The following is a 27063-nucleotide window of genomic DNA, read 5'->3' as shown; positions in this document are numbered from 1 at the left end:
TTTTAACATGGTTACATGATTTATGCTCCTACTTTCCCCTTCACCCCCCGCACTCCCCCCACCCATGGCCGACGCACATTTCCACTGGTTTTGTCATGTGTCCTTGATCAAGATCTATTTCCAAATTGTTGGTGGTTGCATTGGTGTGGTAGTTTCGAGTCCACATCCCCTATCATGTCCACCCTGACCCATGCGTTCAAGCAGTTGCTTTTCTAATATGTTTCCTCTCCTGCAGTTCTTCCTCTGAATGTAGGTAGCGTTCTTTACCATAAATCCCTCAGAGCTGTCCTGGGTCATTGCATTGTTGCTGGTACAGAAGCCCATTACATTCGATTTTACCACAGTATGTCAGTCTCTGTGTACAATGTTCTTCTGGCTCTGCTCCTTTCGCTCTGCATCAGTTCCCGGAGGTCTCTCCAGTTTGCCTGGAACTCCTCCAGTTTATTATTCCTTTTAGCACAATAGTATTCCATCACCTGCATATACCACAGTTTGTTCAGCCATTCCCCAATTGAAGGACATACCCTCCTTTTCCAATTTGTTGCCACCACAAAAAGCGCAGCTATAAATATTTTCATACAAGTCTGTTTATCTATGATCTCTTTGGGGTACAAACCCAACAATGGTATGGCTGGATCAAAGAGCAGGCATTTTTTTATAGCCCCTTGAGCATGATTCCAAATTGCTAGCCAGAATGGCTGGATCAGTTCACAACTCCACCAGCAATGCATTAATGTCCCAATTTTGCCACATCCCCTCCAACATTCATTACTCTCCCCTTCTTTCATTTTAGCCACTCTGCTAGGTGTGAGGTGATACCTCAGAGTTGTTTTGATTTGCATTTCTCTAATTATTAGAGAAGTAACTTCCTTTTAATAGAGACTCTGTGATTGAAGCTTTTGCTTCATTCACCTTCAAGGCCCTCCGGGCTTCTGGCTTCCCGGCCTTGGGATCAAAGCCAGATTTCCCTAGACTGAGGGTTAATTAGATCTACCTGGATTGCACTAGGGGATCAGAGCAAATTACTTACTGTGTTAGATTCCTTATCCTATCTTATCCTCTCTCTTATTTCCTTATTTCTACTTCCTCTTCTCATTTGTTAATGAATTTCCTTAAAAATCATTTTAACTTGAGGTTATTCTTTAATTGGGGACTGATAATTGTTCAATCCCCTGGTGACCAACCTTTTAATATTTACCTAATCAAAACCCCTTTTAACCCCTTACATCCCCCAGGCTATTTCTCTTCAAACCCTCTATGCTCCAACTTATGTGGAATACTTGACATTCTTAGATCTCATCCTGTCTTTTCTTTCCTCAATGTATTTGAACATCCTGTTCCCTTGTTAGGATTATATTCTTCCCACCTCTGTACCTATTGATATCATTTTGTTTCCTCAGGAAGGTTCAATTCAATTGTCATCTCCTTCTTGATGTTTTCCATTTTCCTTCCATCTAGAAATATTCCAGCCTTCCTAGAATCACTCAAGCCACCATTTATATTTATTTATTCACATTCTGACTCTTATTATACTAATTTGCATGCCTCTCTTATGTGATCAGCAGCTAGGTATTTCCATGGGGCCTAAAGTCAAGAAGGCCAGAGTTCAAATTCAAAACTTCAGAAATTTACTTGTTGTGTGACATTGAGCAAGTCACTTAATTTCTTTCTGCCTCAACTGTAAAATGGGGATTCTAATAGCAACTAGACCGAAGGGTTGTTTTAGAGATCAAATGAGACAATATTTAGAAAGCACTTAACATACTATCTAGCACAGAGCAAGACATTAATAATGCTCATTCCATCCATGTACCCTACTATAGCAAATTATAAAGATATTCTATAACAGAGGCACAATATATAGTTGTTGAATTTGATTGACCTGAATGTTTTGGACTAGTCATTTATGCTAAATTAATCACATTAATCACCATATCTCTTCTTTCAATGTACATAGATACAACTTCAATGTAACCTACCCTGTGTTGTTTTATACAGGGTGTTATAGTGCTTCTGTTAGATGGGCCTGACAAGCTGGCCCAAGATCCCTAGATGGTAAATGGATCTAGGCTGAGTGAGGATAGAGATGCCTGGGTGGCCACCAAGGTGTGCTGATAACCACCAGGGCTTGTGAATGTTCAGCTCAGCTAAGCACTAGACCCCACAAACAGTGCCCAGGCTAAAGTTATCAAGTGAGAAGCTGTATATTGTTCACATAGCTCCTCTGATTACTTGGCTTGTGGTTACATTAGAGGATAAAGGTTTGTAATAAAGTTGGTTTTGGTATTGAGTTGGATAACATGGAATGACTGAGATTTAAATAAATTCCCCTTTCCCCTTTGGCTGTAATTATTCACTTGCTTTGGAAAGATATCAGTCTTCACCTGAGATATATTTCGAAGGGTTTAATGCTATAATTCAAAGGGATAGGATTCAGGATTTGTAAAGTGGTGTTGGAGATGGCTATGCTAAAACTTATGGGAATTAGATTAGGCTAATCAATAAGTAACAGGTTGGCAGCTGACTGTAGAGACTTCTCTCCCTCCCAGACCCTGGTCAGACCCAGCCATGGTTTAGCCAGTGGTTCCCAAACTTTTTTGGCCTACTGCCCCCTTTCCAGAAAAAATATTACTTAGCACCCCCTGTCACATACTATCACTGCCCCCCTTACAGTTATTCACTGCCCCCAAATGCACCTGTGGCCATCACCACCTCCCTGGATCCCTGGATTGCTGCAGTACCCACCAGGGGGTGGTGGCACCCACTTTGGGAATCACAGGTTTAGACCAAGTGAAAGGAAGGGCTTGTGATATTTTTCTTGATAGCTGGTGTTGATGTTTATCTCTCAGCCTTATTCAGTAATAGGTCAATGGATATTATGAGACTATCAGGTACAGGTGCTTGATATGCAGGTCTATAGGCCTACCCACCCTTCAACAACCATGAGTCTGTTCTCAAGAATGAGACCATGAAGTCTGCCCCTAGGCTTTTATACTGGTGGCCTCAACTATCTTTTGCCCTTGGCTCATGCCATCTGGATATATTCCAAGTTCTATAACCAATGATCTGTCACTCAAGCTGGTCTCCATCTTCTCCCAAGAGGTTACCTATTAAAATTGTTGATAGTGATTAATTTCCCTATATATACGTCAAAGTAAAGATTTCCTTTGCATATGTAACCCATGTTGTAGAACCTATAGTTCTAGGTTTTACATGAACTGATTTAATCTTGCCTGTTTCCCAGGGAATATCAGAATACAGGTTGTATCTAACTCTTACCAGATTGGAGATAAAAAGCCCTCAATTCCTGAGCTAATAAGCAATTGTTGGACTTCGACTACTGGGGAACAACCCCTTTTTCCCATCAGACCTTCAGAATCTATGCCAGCAATGTCAAACTGAAATAGAAATGATCCCTGCTGGTCAAATATTAACTTAGAAACCCTCAAATAAATTCCAAAGAGATAATAAGGAAAAAAGGCTTGTACAAAAATAATTATAGTTGCGTTCTTTGTGGTGGCAAAAAATTGGAAAATGAGGCGATGTCCATCAATTGGGGAATGGCTGAATAAATTGTGTTGGTGATGGAATATTATTGTGCTGAAAGGAATATAGAAGGAGGAATTCCATGTGAACTGGAACAACCTCCAGGAATTGATAAAGAGTGAAAGGAACAGAACCAGGAAAGCATTGTACACAAAGACTGATACATTATGGCACAATTGAATGTAGTAGACTTTTCTACCATGACTGAGGACAATCCAGAGGAAATTAGGAAAAAGAATGCTACCCACATCCAGAGAAAGAACTGTGGAACCAGAAATGCATTAAAAAAAATATATGACCAATCACATAGTGCGAAAAGGTTGTGATTAGGGTTTTGATGTTAAAAGATCACTCTACTACAAATATAAATAACATGGAAATAGGTTTTGAACAATGATACATGTATAATTCAGTGGAACTGCTTTTTCAGCTTTGGGAGGGGGGAAAGAAAGAGTTGGGGAGGGTGGATCATGAATCATGTAACCATGGAAAATTATTCTAAATAAATATTAAATAAAAAAGAAAACCACGAATAAAAGTATCTTTGTTACACTGTATTTTTATTTATTTTGTTGAACATTTCCCAATCATATTAAATATAATGTGTTTTTATGTGTAGATATTATGACCCAGTCCCTTAATGTTCTTTTTGATCTAGGTACAAAGGTCATATTTCTCTTCTCTCTAAGAGGCTAGGTGTAGGAACTTGGTGCTGACTTGAAACTTTAAATTATCTAGGAAGTTCCCTCTTTCCTCCAAGAGCTATTTGAACCCTTTCTGATGGACCAGCCTTCTCTTCATTTGTTTCTCTAATCACCTTCCAGTTTAGATAGACATGGCTCTGCCATCTAATCATGAAGTGGATGCCTTGCTACTGCCTCTATATATCTATCATTTCAGGGCATGAAAAGTACTGTTATCACCTCTCATGTTCTATTAACACTATTAAGAGTTTTGGTTTTTTCCATCTCACCTTTTCCTAAGCTTACATCTCTGGGGTTAAGGATTTCCCTGAGGGGTTTCATAGATGTTTACACTTCAGCCCTGGGAAACTGGGCCTATGAGACAAATGTACTCTGCTCAGCTGGAACTCTGAGGTCTTATATCTAACTTCATTAAAGCTTTCTGATCCCTTTTATAGGATGAATTCCAAAGGTACAATTCTGATCTTCAATGATCATGACTCGATAAATCACCCACAATGTAATGCTAATGGGAATGCTCATACTTTGTATAGAAAGATGCTTATTAAAACCTCATCAATTAAAATTTTCACCTTGAGTAGGTTACTTTTTCATACCTCATCAAATTGATATCATCACTTTGTATTTTATAATTTATTTTTTTATTGTCATGCAAAACACATTTCCAAATTTGTCATTGTTATAAGAACAAAGTCATACATAACCATAACCCTAAAATAAAACCAAAAATACACTATGAATGATGACTCCAACAGTTCTTTTTTTGCATATGGATAGCATTCCCTGTCACAAGTCTTTCAGGATTATCCAAAATCATTTCATTACTGAGAGTAGCCAAGTTTTCACAGAAAATCGTTGTTCAATATTGCTCTTGTTGTGTACAATGTTCTCCCAGTTCTGTTTATTTCATTCTTCATCATTTCCCACAGATCTTTCGAGCTTGTTCTGAAATTATCTTGTTTACTATTTCTTATAGCACAATAGTATTCCATTACTAACATGTACCACACAATTTGCTCAGACAGTTCCCAATTGATGGACAAACCATCAGTTTCCAATTCTTTGCCACCACAAAAAGAGTATATCTATATCTATATCTATATCATCTATATCTATATCTATATCTATATCTATTTGTACAAGTTCCTTTCCCCTTTTTTATTATCTCTTTGGGATGCAGACCTACTAGTGGTATTACTGGACCAAAGTTTATGCACAATTTTATAGCTCTTTGGGTATAGTTCTAAACTGATCTCCAGAATGAATGGATCAGTTCACAACTCCACCAACAATGCATTAATGTCTTAATTTTGCCACATCCCCTCCAACATTTGCTATTTTCCTTTATAGCCACTGGAAAATTTGATAATTGTAAGGTGGTACATCAGCATTATTTTAACTTGCATTTCTCTACTCAAGAGTGATTTAGAACTTTTTAAATATGGTTATTGATAAGTTTGATTTCTTCATCTGAAAATTGCTTGATCATATCCTTTGACCACTTGTCAATTATGGAATGGCTTTTATCTTATAAATTTAACTTTGTTCTTTATAAATTTAAGAAATTAGACCTTTATCAGAAACATTTGTTATAAAAACATTTTCCCAGTTTGTTATTTTCCTTCTAATCTTGGTTAGATTAGTTTTGTTTGTACAAAAGCTTTTCAATTTAATATAGTCAAAATTATTTATTTTACATGTTATAATACTCTCTATCTTTTGTTTGATCATAAGTTCTTTCTTTCTCGAGAGATCTGCCAGATTCTAAGTTTCTCTAATCTAATTCATCCTTATATATGAATTACATATCAATTTCTATCTTATCTATATAGGGTCTGAGATAATGGTCTTTATCTAGCTTCTGCTATACTGTTTTCCAGTTTTCCCAGCTATTTTTGTTAAGTATTCCAAATACTGGGAACTTTGGGTTTATCGAACATTGTTTCTAAAGTCATTCACCCCTGTATATTGGATACCTAATCTACTCTATTGTTCTACCATTCGGTTCCTTAGCCATTAGCAGATTATTTTGATGATTGATGCTTTATGTTACAGTTTGAGATCTGTTACTGCTAGGCCTCCATTTTTTTTCCATTAGTTCCCTTGATATTCTTGACCTTTTGTTCTTCCAGATGAATTTTGTTATTATCTTTTCTAGTTCTATAAAAATTTTATTTGATAGCTTGATTGGTATGGTACTGAATAAACAAACAAACAAATAAGTTAGTTGGCATGGCACTGAATAAATAACTAAATAAATGTGATTGACATTTTTATTGTATTATTTGGCCTACCCATGAACAATTAATATTTTTCCAATTGTTTAGACCTGACTATGTGTGAAAAGTGTTTTGTAATTATATATTTCCCGTGTTTGCCTTGGTAAGTAAATTCTCATGTATTTTATATTGTTTAGAGTGATTTTAAATGGAATTTCTCTTCTTAACTCCTGGTGTTGAACTTTGTTGGTAATATATAGAAATGCTGATTATTTATGTGAATTTACTTTGTAATCCTCAACTTTATTGAAGTTATTAATTATTTCAACTACTTTTAGTTGATTCTCTAGGATTCTCTAAATAAACCATCATATCATCTTCAAAAAGTGTTCATTTAGTTTCCTCATTGATGGCTTTAATTCCTTAGACTTCTTTTTTCTTACTGCTAAAGCTAACATTTCTAATACAATATTAAATAATAGTCCTGGTAATGGGCATCCTTGCTTCAACCCTGATCTTACTGGGAAGGCTTCTAACTTATTTCCATTGCTGATGATACTTGCTGAAGGTTTTAGCTTTATTGTACTTATTATTTTAAGGAATAACTCGTTTTTTGTATGCTTTCTGGTGCATTTAATGAAAATGGGTATTGTATTTTGTCAAAGGCTTTTTCTGCATCTATTGAGATAATCATATGATTTCTGTTAATTTGGTTATTGAGATGGTCAATTATGCTGATAGTTTTCCTAATATTAAACTAGCCCTGCTTTCCTGGTGTTAATCACACCTGGTAATAATGAATGATCCTTGTGATATATTGCTGAATTCTCTTTGTTAATATCTTATTTAAAAATTGGTATCTATATCCATTAATGAAATTGGCTTATAATTTTCTTTCTCCATTTTTGCTCTTCCTGGTAATAGTACCATATTCATTTCATAAAAAGAATTTGGTAGGATTCCTTCTCTGCCTATTTTCCCAAATAACTTATGTAGTATTGGTACTAATTGTTCTTTAAATATTTGATAGAATTCACTTGTGGATCCATCTGGCCCTGGAGATTGTTTCCTAGGGAATTCATGAATAGCTTATTGAATTTCTTTTTCTGATATGAAATTATTTAAGGATTCTATTTTCTCTTTTGCTAACCTGAGCAATTTGTATTTTTGTAAATATTTCACTTCAGTTATCAGATTTATTAGCATATATTTGGACAAAATAATTCCTAATGATTACTTTAATTTCCTCTTTATTGGTGGTGAGTTCACCCTTTTCATTTTTGATACTAATTATTTTATTATTTTATTTTTTAATCAAATAATCCAACACTGTCTATTTTACTTCCCCTCCCCCATAAAACCAGCTTCTAGTCTTAGTTAATAGTTCAATGGTTCTCTTATTTCAATTTTTTTAGTTATTCCTTTAATTTTTAGTATCTCAAATTATTCTTTAAGTGCGCATTTTTAACTTATTCTTTTTCTAGTTTTTTTTTAATTGCATGACCAGGTCATTGATCTGCATTTTCTCTATTTTAGTGGTGTAAATAGAGATAAAAAATTTCCCTAAGTACTGATTTGGCTATAATCTCATGAATTTTGATTTGTTGTCTCCTCATTGTCATTCTCAATAAAATTATTGATTGTTTCTAAAATTTGTTCTTTGACCCATGTTTTTTTAAAGCATTAGATTACTTAGTCTCCAATTAAATTTATATTTATATTCCATGGAACTTTGTTTATTATGCATTATGATCTGAGAAGGATACATTTATTATTTCTGCTTTTATGCATTTGATTGTGAAGATTTTATGCCCTATTACATTATCAATTTTTGTGTAGGAATCATGTACTTCTGAAAAGAATTTATATTCATTTCTATTGCCATCTCTCCAGAGATCTATTAGTTCTAACTTTTCTAAAATTTCACTCACTTCCTTTACTTCTTTCTTGTTTTTTTTTATTTTTTAATTTTGTTTTATTGTTTCTTGATGTCTCCTGAAGTCATTAGCTAGTGTTTCCCTGATTCTAATTTTTAAAGAATGAATTTATTCTGACCCTTTCTCCCTCCTTTTCCATTTGGTCCATTCTTTTTTTCAAGTCATTCTTTTCATTCAACTTTTTTCTTCTTTTTCCAGTAAGCCAATTCTGGCTTTTATGACACTATTTTCTTCCTCTGATTCTTATTTCTTCTTTTCTAGATGACTATTTTGCTTTTTTAACTTGTTGTTTTCTTTTTCCTATTTTCCTTCAACTTGTCTTATTTGATTTTTGAATTCCTTTTTGAGGTCTTTCAGAATCTGAGACTACTTCCCAAGGTTTTTTTGAGGTTTTTATTGAAGTTCCTTGGATCTCATCATCCTGTGTTCATTCCATCCTTTGTCCCCTTAGAAGCTTTCAATAGTTATCTTCTTTTTCTGTTTGCTAATTTTTCCCCCTGTTGACTGTAAACTAGTGCCTCTACTGATTTACTGGAGCTCCTCTGCCCTGAAGCTGAATCTTCAACCTTCTCTCTCCTCTGCTGGTATACTGGATTAGACCAGTTGAGCTAACCTGATCTGGGAAAAATCTTCACCATAGCCAGCCATGGAGTCCAAGATGCCTAGCCAGATGCCCCACCCTAATTCCTCCCTGTCATCCACTATCAGAAAACAGTACCTATAGTGGTGTGTCTGAGGTGCTCCTTCACAATTGCAGCCCTCACCCCAGGATTGCAAAATCAGCCCATGTCTAATCTCAGATCTCAGCGCAATAGGTGGGGGTTAGTTTGGTCAGCCCAGTCTTGTTTCTACTCTCCCCTTTATACCATGGAAATCGACTCTCTGCCTGCCTTCCAAGTTGTGTTCAGCAGGAGAACCTTGTGACTCTGTCTTGTTGTTGGATTTTTTGAAATACTTTTTAAGCATTGGTATGGAAGGATAGTCAGAGAGGTTTTGGCTTTTGCTGCTCCTATACTTTCATCTATTTTTTTATTATTCTTCATCTGAAAGGGAGAAATTGAGATCCCCCCATTATTATCATTTTGCTATTTCTTCTTAAAGTCCATTTAATTCATCCTTTAAAAATTTTAGGTTTTATAATATTTTGTGCATATTTATTTAATATTGATATTACCTCATTGTTTATAGTACCTTTTGAATTTCCTTCCTTATCTCTTTTAATTAGATCTGTGTTTGCTTTAGTGTTATCCAAGATGAGGACTGCAATTCCTGTTTGTTTGTTTTTTTACTTTACATGATGCACAATAAATTCTGCTCCAGCCCCTTACTTTATCTTTGTGTATCACCCTGCCTCAAATGTGTTTCTTGTAAGTAACATATAGTAGGATTCTGTCTTTTAATCTATTCTGCTCTCCACTTCTGTTTTATGGATGAGTTCATCCCATTCACGTTAACAGTTATGTTTACCAACTATGTTTTCCCCTCCATCTAATTTTCCCCTTTTGATCCTGTTCTTTTTCATTTCACTCTGTTCCTCCTCACTTATGTTTTGCTTTATATCACCCCTCCCCACTTCCCTCTTCCTCTTATCACCATGCCCTTTAGAGTGTTTTATTCCCCTCCTACTTCTTTATAGGGTAAGAGAGATTTCTATGCCCCAGTGAGAATGGTTGTTATTCCCTCTCTGAGCTAGTTACCAGAGTAAAGGTTAAGCACTTCCTATCACCATCCTCATGCTCCCTTCCACTGTAGTAAGTTTTTCATACTCTTTAGATTAGATAATTTACCCCTTTTCATCTATCCCTTCCATTCTCAGTACAATCCTCTTTTTTACCCTTTTATTTTCTTTTTACATATCACATCATTCTAATCAGCTCATTTCCCCACTCTGTGTAAGTATACTCCTTTTAACTGCTCTACTACTAATAAGAATTTTTAAGAATTACAAATATTCTCTTTCCATGCAGGAATATATAGAGTTTAACCTTGTTGAGTCACTTAAAATTTCTCTTTCTTATTTGCCTTTTTAGGCTTTTCTTTGGGTCTTGTGTTTGGACTTCAAGATTTTTTGGTCTTTTCCTCAGGAATACTTGGAAATCTTCTATTTTTTTGAATGATCTTTTTTCCCCCTGAAAGAATATACTCATTTTTGCTGGATAGGTGATTCTGGATTATAAACCTAGATCTTTCACCTTCCAGAATATCATATTCCATGCCTTCTGATCCTTTAATGTGGTGGCTGCTAAGTCCTGTGTGATCCTGATTGTAACTTCATGGTTCTTTAATTATTTATTTCTGGCTACTTACAGCATTTTTTTTTCCCTTGGCTTTGAGGCTCTTGATTTTTAACTATTTTATTCCTGGGAATTTTCATTTGAGGACTTCTTTCTGGAGGTGATCTGTGAATTCTTTTACTTTCTATTTTACTCTCTTGTTCAAGAATATCTGGTCAGTTTTCTTTTATAATTTCTTTTATTATAATGTACAGGCTTTTATTTATTTATTTGTTTGTTTGTTTGTTTGTTTGTTTGTTTGTTTATTTATTTGATCATGACTTTCAGATAGTCCAGTAATTCTTAAATTGTCTCTCTTGGAACTATTTTACAAGTCAGTTGTTTTTTTTTAATGACATATTTCATGTTTTCTTCTTTTTTTTCATTCTTTTGATTTTTGGTTTATTGCTTCTTGATGTCTCATGAAGCCATTAGCTACTAGTTGCCCAATTCTAATTTTTAAGAAATGATTTTCTTTCATCCGTTTTTGAGTCTTTCATTTGGTCTATTTTTTCTTGCATTGCTTTCATTTCTCTTCATCATTTTTTCTCTTCCTCTCTTAACTGATTTTTAGATACTTTGAGTTCTTTCAGAACCTAAATCCAATTCATATTTTTCTTTTGGACTTGGCATGTGTTTGCTTTGCTTTCACTATCACCTTCTGTGTCTGTGCCTTGATCCTTGACTCCATAAAAATTCTCTATGATTAGGTATTTTTTGATATTTGCTCTTTTTCCCAGCCTTTTTAAAGGTAGGTTCTGTTCTCCAGGAGGTTAGGGCACCCTATTAAATTCAGTCCTTCCTCAATGCTACCCTTAATCTTATTTCTAGGTTTCTGCAATTTTCCTTGTTTCAAGATGCTTTGATGGTCTGTGGGCTGGGAGTACTGAGAACCATCCCCAACTACTTATTCAATTACCCCCTGAGACTGATGATAGCCTCAGGCTTGGGTGTAGGTTTTTGATTTTACTCTAGGCTTGATCACATCAGGCACACAGAACACAACAGACTGTACTGAGGCTTCTCCTTGAGCTTTGGAAAGAGTCAGCCAGGCTCCCTCAAGTCAGTGCTCTGCGAACTGCCCTTTCCAGGGATGTGTGGGAGGCAGTTCTGGGTCTCTCACCAACCCCAAACTAGGATCAACATTCTCACCACAACCCTGGGCTAAGACTCCTGGCCTTGATCTGTGCCCACACTACCACAGGCTAGAATTTCAGACTCTATCTCAGTTTTGCTTGGAAATTTGAGGTCTGTGAATGTTGAATTGAATAACTATTGGCCCAGGCAGTTCTCAGGGTCTAGATGTTAGCTTGGGCTCAGGTTCAGAACCTGAAATAGTAAATGTGGAGTGATGATGGGACTTTATGTTGTCTTCCTCTTTACTCTTTTTTTGTATATTCATACTGGCTATATTTCCCTCTCACTCCAGCGCTCCAGATATCCTTTGCCTACCTTTTAAGTTGTTATCTTCATGAAAGTTGTTTCTCTGTCTCCTTGTTAGTTTTTTTAACTCCTGTGTTCATTTTGTGGAATTATTTTAAGATTGTTGGAGATGATTCTCACAGTGCTTTTGAGCTTCCCTGTTTCTACTCTGCCATCTTCTATTGCACCTTATATTGAGCAATGTCTTCAAGATTTACTCTTGATCAAGTTTTCTCCATGAGTTGTGTATAATATATTTAGTTTTCTTTTTATGTTATTAGTCTGGGATTCATCAACTTGTTTTTTAATGTCTTGATAACTCCATTTTAATATAATTTGTTTCATTTGTAATCCAGTGTATTTTATGTAATCTAATGTATTTTAAAATATCATTCTGAAAATGGATCCATAGATTTCACCTGAGCGCCAAAGAGAATCATGCCTATTCTCTGAGGTTTAAGCACCCCTATTTTAGATGATACTCTTGTTACTCTCTGATTTGTTGTACTAATTCTTGTCTCCTATTATGCCTGTTAAAGCAGTAGCCTTAAAGATAGCTTGGTTTATGAGTCCATGTTTCTAGATTAACTAATGTGGACAAGCTGTCAAAGCACTGGAAAAGCTTTTGACATTTAATTACATAAAAGAAATAGGTATATCAGTTGAGAGGCAGTTTGAATAATTTTTAAAAAATTATAATCTACCATCCATATGAATTTCCAAGGTACCCATAGTATGAAAGGTGGTAGTATTTGATTAAATCAGTTCTAGTGAAACATGAAGTGTTTCAAAATTTCTGTGTACAAAAATACAACAAATTCTAGAAATCAAAGCTGTTTATGGTCTATCTTAAATGAACTTTTGAATTGCTCTCTATTAAATTAATAAGAATTATGTTACTAGAACTCTATGGGATCTTAGATTCTATCTAGCTCTATCCTCTCATTTTGCAGAGGAGGAAACTGAGTCTCCTTAGCAAGATTAAGTAACTTGCTTATTGTGACATATATGATAAATTGCAGAAGCAAGATCTGAACCCAAGTTCTTTATCTCCAGAGCCAGTACTTTCTCCTCCTGTTCCTCACTGACTTTTTATAAACCAGTTACTATTTGGCAAGGACAGTATTAGGCACTAGGGATATGTAAATAAGTAAAACGTTCCTTGTAGTCAACTTAAATTCCATTGTGGAAAACAACATACAAAAAAAGATACTTTATAGCACTTTAAATTTCACAAAGCCCTCTCTCTATATTAATTCATTTGATAAAGAAAAAATATATGTATAGTCTATTGGTATAAATATATGTACATGTGTACATATATATAAATGCATCAGATGCATGTATATATCCTCATATTAAATATGAGGAGAGCCTGAACATGAGGAAACATTGACCCTTGAGTAGAAGTTAAACTGAGCTAACCCTCTTTAATCAATAGATGTTCCCTCCTTCCATAAATACTCCTCTCTGTTCCAATGGTTACTTCTTATCTCCTAAATATGTTTTTATACTTTCCCACTTCTCACTGTTACTTTTTTGCCTGAAATGTCACCAAAATCTCCCTTTCTATATTGATGCTTCCTCCTCTTTAACCATAAAAGGTCACATTATATGTTCTGTTTATACTGATATGTGCTTTGTTTCTAGACCTTGATGGTGAGTCTCCTGAGAATAAAAAGTGGACCATATATGTCTTTGAATCAGTTTTCCATGGTGTCCAGCACATAGTAGTAACCCAGGAGTTAGTTTAGCCATTCATCTCATCATAATACTTTAAATGTTCACATCTATTTTTATCTAGATAGTTGCTACCTCTATCATTATAGATCTCACTTGCTCACTATATTAGGTGATCACAAGTTTTAGTCATGAAATATTAGTAGTTATAATAACGATATTAATGATATCTGGGTTGCAAAAGCAAACTTGAGCTGGCCCTTGTTTAACTGGTAATTAAGGCAATACTATGTGTAAGTCATGGATATAAATGGGGAAGACTATTAGAGTATGATCAGAGGTCTATATAGATTTTGATTAGAAATAGATTATTCTGCCAGCTGACTTCAGCATTCCCACCGAAATCATTCCCATATTTTATTGCTATAACTAGCAATAAATTTACCCAGAGCTGGTGGTATTAGGGACTCACTCAGAGTATACACCCAGATTGGGGGATATGGGTGCTCAAGGAGGACTAACACCCCTTGTATGGTGGCTTTCCAAGTCCTTTTCAGGGTTGCTCATCCACCTTTAGTGTCCACCTGGCATTAAACTCTCAAATGTGGCTCCAAGAAGCTGCAGCATAAGCAGCAGCTGCACCCCAGTAAACCATATTGGAAGGTAGACTAAACCAGATTGAGGGTAATTGATGTGCCACAAACCTATTGGTGAATTAGGGGAATGTCTATCCCAGACGTGTGAAGACTTCCCCCAGTAGAATGAGAACAATTTGCTCCAGCAGCCATGAAAGTAGCAAAAGTAGGCACCGTGAAACACTTACAGCTCAATAAGACATCCAAGAAGCCAAAGTCATCCACTACATCCCAGACCATTCCAGTCTTCTTGACTTTTGTCCTGCCATTGGACTTAAATGATGCTGGAAGAGGGAGTGAGGCTGACAACTTTATGCAGCTCTACCTCACATAAATCCAATTCATGCATAAGTCAAAACATCAGCCTGGAATGATATTCGCATTGGTCCTCTTCAAAAATGAAGGACAAATAACAAACAACAATACCCAGAATGTACACCCTGAGATGTTGTAAGGTTTCTTTCCTGCTAAGATATAAGGCATTGAAGGGAAGAAGACTGACTAACAAACCTAGGAAGGGAAGGAAGAATACTTGGCGAATGTACGCCTCTGCCATAGTTACAACTGTGTTCTATATCCAACCTCTCCAATTATATAATATAGAATGCTAGGAAATAAAATGGACCTTAGACATCATCTGGTTCAGACCCCTGATTTTGAGATAAATACACTGAAACATAGGGATATTAAATTCAAAAAATATTTCTGAGTTGATTATTGTATGCCAGGTAGAGTGAGGGATAAAAACATCAATATAACATAGACAGAGCATTATAAAGTACTAACTCTCTGCCAGGCTATAGGCAAAGAACTGAGAATACAAATATAATCGAATAAGGCACTTCCTAACCTCAAGGAGCTTCTATATAATAGGGGAAGATCATATATAGAATTGAACTAGAAAATGGAGATTAGGAAAAGATTACCCACCATTGAGAAAAAATCTATAGTTGAGGAAAAGACTGAAGAGTGGGTTCAGGTATGAGATACATCATACACTTTATGAGGGAAGAATCCATCTCTTATTTCATATCTCTATCCTCAGTCTCTAACAAAGTGCCTCACACAGCATAAGCATACAAGAAACATTTGGGGAGGGGGTAGCTGGGTAGCTCAGTGGATTGAGAGTCAGGCCTAGAGACGGGAGGTCCTAGGTTCAAATCCGACTTCAGACACTTCCCAGCTGTGTGACCCTGGGAAAGTCACTTGACCCCCATTGCCCACCCTTACCACTCTTCCACTTAGGAGCCAATACACAGAAGTTAAGGGTTAAAAAAAAAATGAAACGTGTAGGGAACATCTTATATTGGTGATGACAGACACTTGTCTAAGGACATAAAAAGGACTAGAAGTAGGTGGACTCTTTTTCTGATGTTCTCACCAATGAATATCCTCAATTCCACATAATTAAACATTAATAAACAATTTTCCTAGGCCACCCTTGTTGTGGGTGGCCTAGCACTATACAAAGTCCAGCTTATTTGTTTTTCTTCTCCTGTGTGAATTCTAGGGCCTGACATAATGGAAAAACATCGTGAAAATAGAGCGAGAAGGAAAAATTATGCTTTGAAAATGGTCTTGTGGCTTGATTATCTGCTAGATTCTCTATTACTTCTCATAATATGCTTGAAAAGTTTTATTTGTACCTCAAGGGCAATGAGCCTGGCCTCATTTAGAAATATGAATGCAGATATTACCACTGCACTATCATCTACTTAAGACAGGCTCACTAGCTGTCTGCTCGTTTTATTTACTTCCTAAGGAAAAAAAAAAAGAGAGAGAAATCTATCTTCCCAGTTATTTTTTGTGTTGGAGAATGCCTGTGACAGAAAACATTCCCATCAGTGTAAAGTTAGAATAAAAACGTGTTTCTTGTGATAGTTGGTGTTGTTTATTTCTTTCCATGGTCTCAAACTATATTAAATGGTCATTCATGTTCCTACCATATTCTCTTATAATAGTGAATCTAGTTTGTAACTTCAGTAAATGAGTTATCTAGAGAAGGATAGATTTGAATTGAACCTATAGTTCTTGCATTCTAATAACTGACATAATGTTTCAATTCTCTGCAAGATAATCTATCTATCTATCTATCTATCTATCTATGCATGTATCTATCAGTCTATATTATCTTTATATTTTCATGAATTTCTCATTTACTTGTCTATCATTATCTATCTTTTATCTAACTACCTAAATAGGGAGTCTTAACTTTTTTTGTGACAAGGCAAGGTGGTAAATCCAATGGATAATGTTTTTAAATGCATATGATAAAATACACTGGATTCCAAAGAAAACCAATTATATGGAAATATAGTTATGGAAATATTTTAAAAGTTCATAAATACAAGGTTAAAACCCCATATCAATCTTCTCTGTCAATCTATCTGACAGTTATTTATATTTTTCCATCTATATATCTACCTATCAACGCAGGGATTCTAATTTTTAAAATAAATAAGGTGCCTAAGATTATAAATAAAACCAATTATACTGAAATAAAGTTACTATTAAAAAAAAGATTAGGAACATCAGACTGAGAACTCTGATAGATCAAAGATAGTGTATTTCTTTCACAACAACTTGGACAACATTATCATGCTTGTTTTAATTATCCTTAAAAAAAAAGGATACATAGATTATAAATACCCACAAGATTCAAATTGTCACTTGAGGACGTCAGAATCGAGAGTCCATATCACTGGATTTGTGAATTATTATTTTGTATTGTGTCCCTAGAGTAACAGAGTGTTTAGATGTTCCTTTTTTAATGTTTTAAATGAATTTATCCCATTTTTTTGGATTGGATAAAAATGGTGGTGGTGTGGCTATTTGTTGCTTAGGAACTACACACACTGAGGACTAACATTTAAAGCTGAAGCAAAAAGTGCATTGCCACATTCATATGATTTTGATAATTTCAGATGGAATGCTATATACCTTTAACCATAGTTTCATTTGCATACTTTTATGGTGGTGGGAATTCAGAAAATAAAAACGAAAAGTATAATGTGAACATCATCTCTTGTTCAAGGTCGCCATGATTTGAAAAGTAATTCTCTGCAAAGAAATGTCTATGAAAATTTTGCAATTAGAATCAGAAATGCAGGATCAGCAGAAATTTTAATTTTCCAACCAGCAAACATCCCTGATTTCCTTTCCTTCTGAGAAATATGTGCCATAGGTATAATAGCCCATCCTATTCAGGTTTTATTCATCACTACTATGTCACACTCAAAACAATCTGGGAATGAATTGGCTTTGTCTCAGAGAAGGAAGAGCAATGAAGATTGTATTATTATCTGTGGGTTTCTAAATATTAAGTGATTTCATGTCACATTTTCATAATACAAGTACTTGAAATGTGCTGAAGACATTAGGTCTTGCATCTTGTGGGCTTCAGGAATATTGGGTAGATATTGTCTAAGTTGAACAGGGAAAACTTAAAAAATATTTTATTATCTATGACCTTACCTCAGATTGTCTCTTAGATGACTTTTCTTGGTTTGTTTGTTTGCAGGAGAAGAGGTATCAGGCAATCTCTGTCTGGCGCCTCCTCCTCCAGAACGGATGGCTTGTGAAATACCCTGCCGAATGGATTGTGTGGTTAGTCAATGGACCGAGTGGTCAGCCTGTTCTCAGTCCTGCTCAAATAAAAACACAGAGGGGAAGCAGACAAGGACCAGAACTATACTAGCATTGCCAGGAGATGGTGAGTAATGGTAGGAATTTTAAAAGAGGATTAAGTGTTCATTTAAAAAGAAAAAAAAAATAACTGATTAAGCAATACATAGTTGTAATCCATGCCTTTAAAACTACTATCTAAATTTGTCATTTCATTTTAATAAGGTGGGTTTTTGTTGTTGTTGTTGTTGTTTCCTAATCAGAGTAAAAGGGAATACAGAAAATAATTGATTGTAAGGTGAAAATTTGTATTCAGGTTTAATCGATATGCATCTAGACATACCTCTTGAAGGCTTGCCATCCATTTTAAAAGGGCTACCTCTAAAGCAGTGGTTCCCAAACTTTTTTGGCCTACCGCCCCCTTTCCAGAAAAAATATTACTTAGTGCCCCCTGGAAATTATGAAACTATTTATTGAACTCAGAATAGAATGTAATACAAAAAATGTGTGGCCATCACCGCTCTTCTGGATCTCTGCAGCACCCACTTTGGGAATCACTGCTCTAAAGCATCATACTAGGAGGGAACTGGGATTTTTAGCAAGACTTTCATCTGAATCAGCCTCAGGCACTTGCTAACCATTGGATTCAGAATGCATCACTTAGCTTTGGTGATCATCAGTTTCCTCTTCTGTAAAATAGGGATATTGATACTGTCTACATAATAAAGTTGCTATGAGGACTAAATGACATATTAAGCACTTTGAAAATTTTAAAGTGCTTTATAAACTTCAGCCATTTTTAATTGTATATTCTTGTGATAGAAGATGAAGATTAGGCACTATGCACAAGAGGTAAAATATTTTAAAGGAACTGGGATATACTAATAAGCTGTGTGACATTGGATACATGAATTAATCTTTAGGTCTCAGTTTTTTCATCTGTAACATAGCATCAAACGTTTTATGCCAGTTATTTACTTTACAGGCATGTTATGAGGTAAAAATTAGACGAACAACCATGAAAATGACTTTGAAAAAGTTAAAATGCAAAAACATGTAAAATATCATTGTTCTAACAAATGAAAGGAACACAGTATGACCTCCCATCAAGTTCACTCCTATACGGCTTGAGGGATTTCTTCTTACTCAGAGTCTGATGTTTTTATCATTTATAGCCATGGACTTCATCCCCAGATAAATTCCTACTTCCTTCTTTCATGTGCCTCTCTGCCATCCCTGCCCACGGCTTAGTTTGAAACAGCAGGGCAGTTTGACCACTTGCTGTGAGAAACTCCTTTTTAAACAGGGTTCTGTTCTTTGATCCTGAAAAATAGTTCTGGGGTCAGGATAAATGAAGATTGAGGGTTCTTAAAGTACATTTGTTTCCCCCTTGTACTTGTGTTTTGTATTTCTGGAGGGGGAAAAGTTATAGTATTTAATGGGGAAAAAATAACAAGAATAACAAGTCAAGGTCACAAATCTTCCTGAGCTTTCAGCCCACTGAATAAAACATTATAGTGTGTAATAGGAGGAGAAGATCAATACTTTTAGATAAATACCACTTTTTACATGGATATAAAAAAAAAAGCTGAAGAAAAGCCGGTAATGAAATTGGATTGTCTGACTCACCCAGGAGTGTAGGAATGCACATCTGTCTGGTCTCTTTGCTAGTGGATAGTGCCTTGTCAGGTAGTATTTTTGTGGTTGAAGACTGGGCACTTGAAGGAAAATCTCTAGAAGATACTTTTGGACTTTAAAATTACAATTCTAGAACTCAGGAGGATCTGGGCCACTTTAAATATCTGGGCAAAGAGAGATTTTCTCTATTTTTCCTTTCTTCCTTCCATCCTTTTTTTTCCTTTCTTCCTTTCTTTCCTTTCTTCCTTCTTTCCTTCCTTCCTTCCTTCCTTCCATCCTTTCTTTTTCTTTCTTTCTTTGTTTTTCTTCCTTCCTTCCTTCCTTCTTTCCTTCCTTCCTTCCTTCTTTCATTCTTTTTTCCCTCAAATTCATTTAATTTTAACTTTCCCATATTCTAACTCTTTCTGCAATTTCAGCAGTTCATATTGTTATTTTAACTGATTTAACCTGTTTATCCTGGATTTTATATTTAAGGTTCCTAATATCAAAGAGTGACAACTGGAAGGGAAGTTGGGGACAACTAATACCTTTGGTATCATTTTATAGATTAGAAAATTAAGGTTTTCAGAGTTTGGTTAAGTGTTAGAATAATCCTACAGGTGGCAGAGATGGAAACTGAATGCAAGGCCTCTGACTTCAAGTAAAAAAGGTTGTTTTTTTTTATTTATACCTTGCAACATATTCCTTTTATCTATGCATTTTGGTTGGTTATTTACAAATTTAATTGATCCCATGAACAAAACAATATGGTATAGTTAAAGAGGGAATTAGATAGAGTAAATCGTTTTTTTTTTTTTTAAAGCCTACTATTTGCTAGGCACTTTACAAATATTATCTCATTTGATCCTCATAACAACCCTGGGAAGTAAGTGCTATTATGATTTGCAGCTTAAGAAACTTAGGCAAAAGATAAAATGTGACCTTCCCCAAGGTCAAAGAGCAAGTAAGTGTCTGAGGTCAGATATGAACTCAAGTTTTCTTACTCCAGACTCTTAAAGCTATATCTACTATGCCACTTTGTACCCAGTGTTAGATTTCGAATAAGAGGATTTGTTTTTGGATTTCAGCTCTTCCTATGACCTGTGACTTTTTCTTAAGTCATATTATTTATCTTAACTTCAGTTTCTTCATTTTAAAAGCTAAGGTACTTAAATAAGATAAATTCTAACATCACTTTCAGCTCTAAATTTATAATCCTACAATTTTCTTTGAGAGTCAAAAATCTCATTTTTATCAGCTTGTTTCTGGTAGGAAAAGAAACATTGCTTGAAAGTGACTTCTATAGTATGTCATTAACCCTGTCCTTGCTTAACTAAAGGGGGCTTTATTTCCAAGGCTGCCCTGTCCCACACATTAAAAGAAAATACCTGAGAATTCAGTTGACCTTTCTTCTTCTTGCCTCACATAGGTGGAAAACCATGTCCTTCTCTTCAAGCCCTACAAGAATATCGTTTGTGCAATGACCATTCATGTACACATTTCTATTGGGAGACATCACCTTGGGGTTCCTGCTCTGAAGATGCCTTGGTAACTGCCCTAAATGCAACAAGTAACTGGAATGGAGAAGCCACCTGTGGTGTGGGCATTCAGACTCGAAAGGTTTTCTGTATGAAAAGTCACATTGGGCAGGCCATGATTAAAAGGTATGATTGATATATTTGTTTCTTCTAGCCGATGTAAATATTTAAATATTGATATCAACAGGCCTTTTTTTTTTAAACCCTTAACTTCTGTGTATTGGCTCTTAGGTGGAAGAGTGGTAAGGGTGGGCAATGGGGGTCAAGTGACTTTCCCAGGGTCACACAGCTGGGAAGTGTCTGAGGCCAGATTTGAACCTAGGACCTCCCATCTCTAGGCCTGACTCTCAATCCACTGAGCTACCCAGCTGCCCCTCAACAGGCTTTTATTTAGTGCCTAAATATTTTATTAATATAACACTTTATTCTTTAACATCCCTTAGATTTGGGTATGACAATGAACAGTAACATCAATATTTGAAAAGCGATAATTGTAACTTAACTGTTCAATAAAATAACCATGTTCATCAGGGACATTTAAACTCCTGAGTAACTCTACATTGTCTTGCAGTTCAGCTGGTCACTTAAATGCCAGCAATTTGAGGTTAAGGTTGATATTTGAAATGTAAATGTCATATCTTTGATGCAACAAGCACTCAGCAAGAATTTATTGCCATCTCAAATTTACATGTTAATGTATGAAGCATTTACTAAGAATATAAAGACAAAAAAACGCAACAATCTCTGCCCTCAAGAAGCTTCTATTCTAGTAGGTATCTCTTCAAAGTATGGAGATTACTTTGATTCTCAAGGGTTATAGGATAAATCCTACCACTCAGTAAAAGTTTATTGAATCTTAAATTTAAAGCTGGAAGAAACCTAAGAAACCATTGAGTCTTAATCTTCTCATGGACAGAAGGGGAAATTGAGGCAAAGAGATTTTTTTTAATCTTTAAATTTTTTCCCAGATTACATGTAAATAAAACTTTTTAATAATTGTTTTCAAATTTTTCGTGATCCAAGTTCTCTCCCTTCCTCCCAACTACCCCTTCACCCTTCCTAAGATGACTGGTAATATGATATAGATCCTACATCTGTTGTCATATAATACATATTTTCATGTTCATCATGTTGTGAAAGAAGATACATATTGCTTAAGTAGAGAAAATAAGTGTAGGAAATAAAGTGAAGAATGATTTGCTTCTTTCCCAATTGAAAAATAGCCGTAGGATATGAACAGGTAGTTCTCAAAGGAGGAAAATTAAAACTATCCGTAGTCTCATGAAAAAATGCTCCAAATTTCTCTTGACTAGAGCAATGCAAATTAAGACAACTCCAAGATAACATCATACTTAAAATATTACCTAACATGAAGAAAAAGGAAACTAATAAATTTGGATGTGAGAAAATTGGAACACTAATACACTGTGTGTGAATTTGTGAACTGATACAACCATTCTAGAAAGCAATATGGAACTTGTCTCAAAGGGTCACAAAACTATTCCTACCCTTTAACTGAATCTGTATCTCAAAGAGAGCAGAGGTTAGCAAAAAGAACCAACTGGACAAAAATATTTTTAGCAAGTCTTTTTGTATTGGCAAAGAATTGGAAACTATAGAGTTGGCCATTACTTGGGGAATAGATGAACAAGTTGTTGTATATAGTTGTAATAGAATTTATTGTGACACCATAACTCTAGTCCAACTATCAATAATATGGAATTAGGTCTTGATCAATGATTCATGTAAAACCCATTGGAATTGTGCATCGTTTAGTGGGGTTTGGAGGAGAGGAAAAGAACATGTATTTGTTTTGAATTCAGGGAAGTGCTATTTGGAAGTGTCTAGCAGACTCCCTATGGACACGTGGGGACTTTGAGACTACATTTCNCTACCTAGTTTTGCCTAACTTCCAAGTAACAGTATAGGGAAGAATTTTCATTTAAAAATGGTGTCATTATTAGGATTGCATTCATGCACTCTGGACCCTAGGTGTTTGGTTCTCTCTCTCTCTCTCTCTCTCTCTCTCTCTCTCTCTCTCTCTCTCTCTCTCTCTCTCTCTCTCTCTCTCTTAGATTTCTCCTAGGTTAAAGATCCATCTGTCGTGTCTTCCTTTCCCCGATGCTATTTGTTATTGATTGTCCCTTCATTCATATCAATAGTAAATGTCAATTTAAAACTCTTTCCCTTTACCATTAGAACCACATCTGGGTTTCTACAAGACAAGGGAGGTATCCTTGTCTGCTGTCAAAGCCCTCAAAAGATAAATGTTGTAACTGAGTTAACTTCACTTCATTCCCTATTACTGCTCTCCTTCCTGCAACAAAGAAAACCCCCTACTTGTCAAGGTCAACATTGCTTTGCAAGTCCACTGGTTGAGGAAAGCTTATGGTGAACACCCTCCCTCATCCTCAGAGGAATGGAAAGTTGAACAACAATTTCTTTTACTTACCTGAGGAGATTAGAAATATTGTAGTCAGTGTGAAATAGTGAATAGTCTTGTACTTGAGTTTGTCTCACTTTGAAGATACATTATTGTCCAGTTGTTTCAGTTGTTTCTGATTCTTCATGCCCTCATTGAAGTTTTCTTGACAAAGATGCTGGAGTGGTTTCCATTTCCTTCTCCAGCTCTTTTTTCTAAATAAAAGGACTGAAGAAACAGCATTAAGTGGCTTGCCTAGGGTCACACAGCAAGTAAAATGTCTAAGTCTAGATTTGAACTCAGCTCTTCTTGACTGACTCTCCTGTGCCACATAGCTTCCCTAGAAGATATGTGATTTTGGGTAAGTCTTGTAACCCCTTTGTCACTCAGTTTACTCATCTGAAAAATGAGGGGATTAAACTAATTTGCTACTGCAATCTGCTCTGGCTCTAAATTTATGCTCCTATGATCCACATTCAGGATACTTTGGTAGGTAAGCTGAAGGGTAGAAAAGTAAATTATAGCATCATCTATATAGAGATAATAATTGAATACATGGAGCTCTGGTAAAACATTACAAGGATCCATAAAAAAGCAGTCTGCAAATATATGTACTACTTTTTGTAAGGGAGGAACTGCAGCTTTGATAATGTTCATCATTATGACCTAATTTTTCAGTTGCCAAGAAAAAAAGCATTCATGAAGCATAAATATAATGTACAGATAAAAATAAAAAAGGCTTGGTGTAGGAGTATGCCATAATAAAATGCCGCAAACTGTAATTCTTCATAGTGACAGAGAAATTTTAACATTACTGATGTCTGATCTTTTCTACTGATATAAAATGTTTCACTGCCAATATACTATGGGGAAAAATACAATTTGATTTTAATATAATTTCTTAGTTATTTTCTTTGCGAAGCTAGAATGATGCAAAACACCCACAGGTTAAGTTTTCCCCATAGTTTCAAAAGATATATTTCAAGATGAAAAGTGATCCATAAAAACATTTTTGACCATTACTTTGCTATTCATATTTTTTAAATTTAAGCTTTTAATTTTAGGTTTAAAATAATATGAACACCAATAATTTTATGACTATTCTGAATTTGTGCCACAAAATTCACCTTTTGCAATTTAAAAACATTTCCCACAATTACATGTATTTAATTTCAATGAGAGGTAGTATAGAACATGCAAAAAGTGAGCTAGTTTAAAAGCCATAAAAGGCCTGAGTTCAAATAGGTATCTGACTATGTGAACACAGTCAAGTCACTTAACTTCTTTGAACCACAGTCAATTCTCTATAGCTCTAAATTATAGTGTAAGTAGTGATGGTCTGCATTGATAGATGGTGTATCCTCATCCAGGAGTTCCCTAAAGCTTTGAAATTACAATTTCAGTCTTATTCCTACCAGTTTTGATTATTGACATGAATAAGATTCAAAACATTTTATTAGCGTTTATAACCTCCTTTTCTATTTTGGTGACTAACACAGGAAAATGAGTTACACAGATGTTTTCCCCAAAATCTGCCCCTTTCTGAAAAAAAATCAAGAAATTGCTAATTACTTTTTGCACTGTTAATGAGGCTGGAGACTTAACAACCTAGTTTCAATTCTTATTGTATGTCTCCAAACAATTCTGTTAAATATAAGCAGACTGCGTTGACTTCAGTAAAGTTAATTAAAATTCTTGAGGTTAATGAGATTAATTGAGCTAAGGAAATAATATCTTGTGTCCAGTGATGCACTGTATGATTATCAGCTATAGTATGTAACATTTGTAGGACCATTTTTAAAATAGCAATTTTGTTACTGCCTCTCAGAGGCTTGACAGTGGGGAAAGGGCCCTCCCTCTCTCCATTTGTACAGAGTGAGGAGAAACACAGAAGGAATCAAGGGAATCGAAGGAAATATTGTGACAGAAGGGAAGCTTACAGGTTGGAATAAAAGTGGAAACTAAGTCTTGGTGGAAGAGATGAGCTAAAAATATTTCTGTTGTCTCAAAACACAATGCCAGGATTCACTGATTCCCACGTTCTTTTTTCCTCATGTTGGTATTTTAGTTTCAATTTAATTGCATAGGTGGGAATGTTACTATTGTATGAGTAATAGAACTGATCATATCAGAAAATGGAAACTGGATAGGACACAGCTGAACCAAAAGGGAGATCCTGTTGGGATATTTGGGGGGTTTGTTTGTTATTTTGTTTCCCTGTTCAATACTCCACTCCCTCCAAATAGCAGCTTAAAAAAAGATTTAAAATGTAAAACCTTGGTTTTTGCCACAGTTTCTGATAAGGTGGGTTTTTTTCCTTTTGCATTTAATACAAAACAAATATTTTTTTTACATGATACAAAAATAAATACCAAATGATGTGATATATTTAAGTGTCTTTTAAAAGCTGGTAGGCTAAAGCTGTCTAACTTATCTTAATGAATACATTTTTCATAGAAATAGACTATTTCCAATCTGAATCTTGATTATACCTACCAAACTAAGAGAAACAATGGGGTCTAGTGAATATGGTACAGTGGATAGGGTGTGAAGTCTAGAGTCAGGAAGATTCAATCTTCTGGGATTCATATCTAGTCATATGCTGTGTGACCCTGGACAAGTCACTTAACACTATTTGCCTCAGATCCCTTAGCTGTAAAAGGAGCTGGAGAAGAAAATGATTAACAGCTCTAGTATCTTTGCTAAGAAAATCTCAAATGAGGTTATGAATAATTAGATGCAACTGAAACAACTGAACAATAGCAAATAATCTAATCTGGGCTGGGCTTGGAGATAGAAAAAGCCAGGTTCAAATCTGCTTGTGAAAGACACAGCCCTCAACTCCATATGGGTAAAATGATGATAACACCTGAAAATAAGGGCTCTAAATGTTTTATAAATTTTATAGTTACTTTTATTTTTAAATGGCAAATTTTGATGGCACTAAATTGGCTTTGTTCAGCTGAACAATAAAAAAAAATAAACCATGTGACCAAGAAGTGAATATGGATGTAGATATTTTCAGTGCAAGTCTAGAAGTAAGATTTAGCAGAATGAAAATATTTTCATCTACTTCGTAGACCATTAATCCTGACCCCTAGTCTGCATTAATGTATGTACTCTGCAATGGTAGCAAGAGTCAGGAGTTGCAAATATATTTACTTATTTCTGTATTTTTATTTTTTAAAACCCTTATCTTTCATCTTAGAATAAATACTGTGTATTGGTTCCAAGGCAGAAGAGCAGTAAGGGCTGGGCAATGGGGGTTAAGTGACTTGCTCAGGGTCACACAGGTAGGAAGTTTCTGAGGTCAGATTTGAACCTATGACCCTCCATTCTAGACCTGGATCTCAATGCATTGAATCACCCAGCTGCTTCCTATTTATTTATTTTTATTTTATTGTCCCATATGTAGATACAACTTTTAATACTAATTTTAGGACATT

The 27063-nt window shown here is 35.3% G+C and overlaps 1 protein-coding gene across 1 annotated transcript in view; it reads left to right on the top strand.

The window, feature by feature from the left end:
- Positions 1 to 27063, top strand: part of THSD7B (thrombospondin type 1 domain containing 7B) — a 932487-nt gene that overhangs the window by 407146 nt on the left and 498278 nt on the right. The window contains exons 7-8 of the mRNA XM_044666609.1: positions 17937 to 18128; positions 21087 to 21321. Of these exons, the coding sequence (XP_044522544.1) occupies positions 17937 to 18128; positions 21087 to 21321 (427 nt within the window). The remainder of the gene's footprint in view (positions 1 to 17936; positions 18129 to 21086; positions 21322 to 27063) is intronic.

Source organism: Gracilinanus agilis, chromosome 3 (genome assembly GCF_016433145.1).
Source record: "Gracilinanus agilis isolate LMUSP501 chromosome 3, AgileGrace, whole genome shotgun sequence".
Lineage (NCBI taxonomy): Eukaryota > Metazoa > Chordata > Mammalia > Didelphimorphia > Didelphidae > Gracilinanus > Gracilinanus agilis.
Note: the sequence above shows the minus strand (reverse complement) of the source record. Positions and strands in the feature narration are given on the sequence as shown.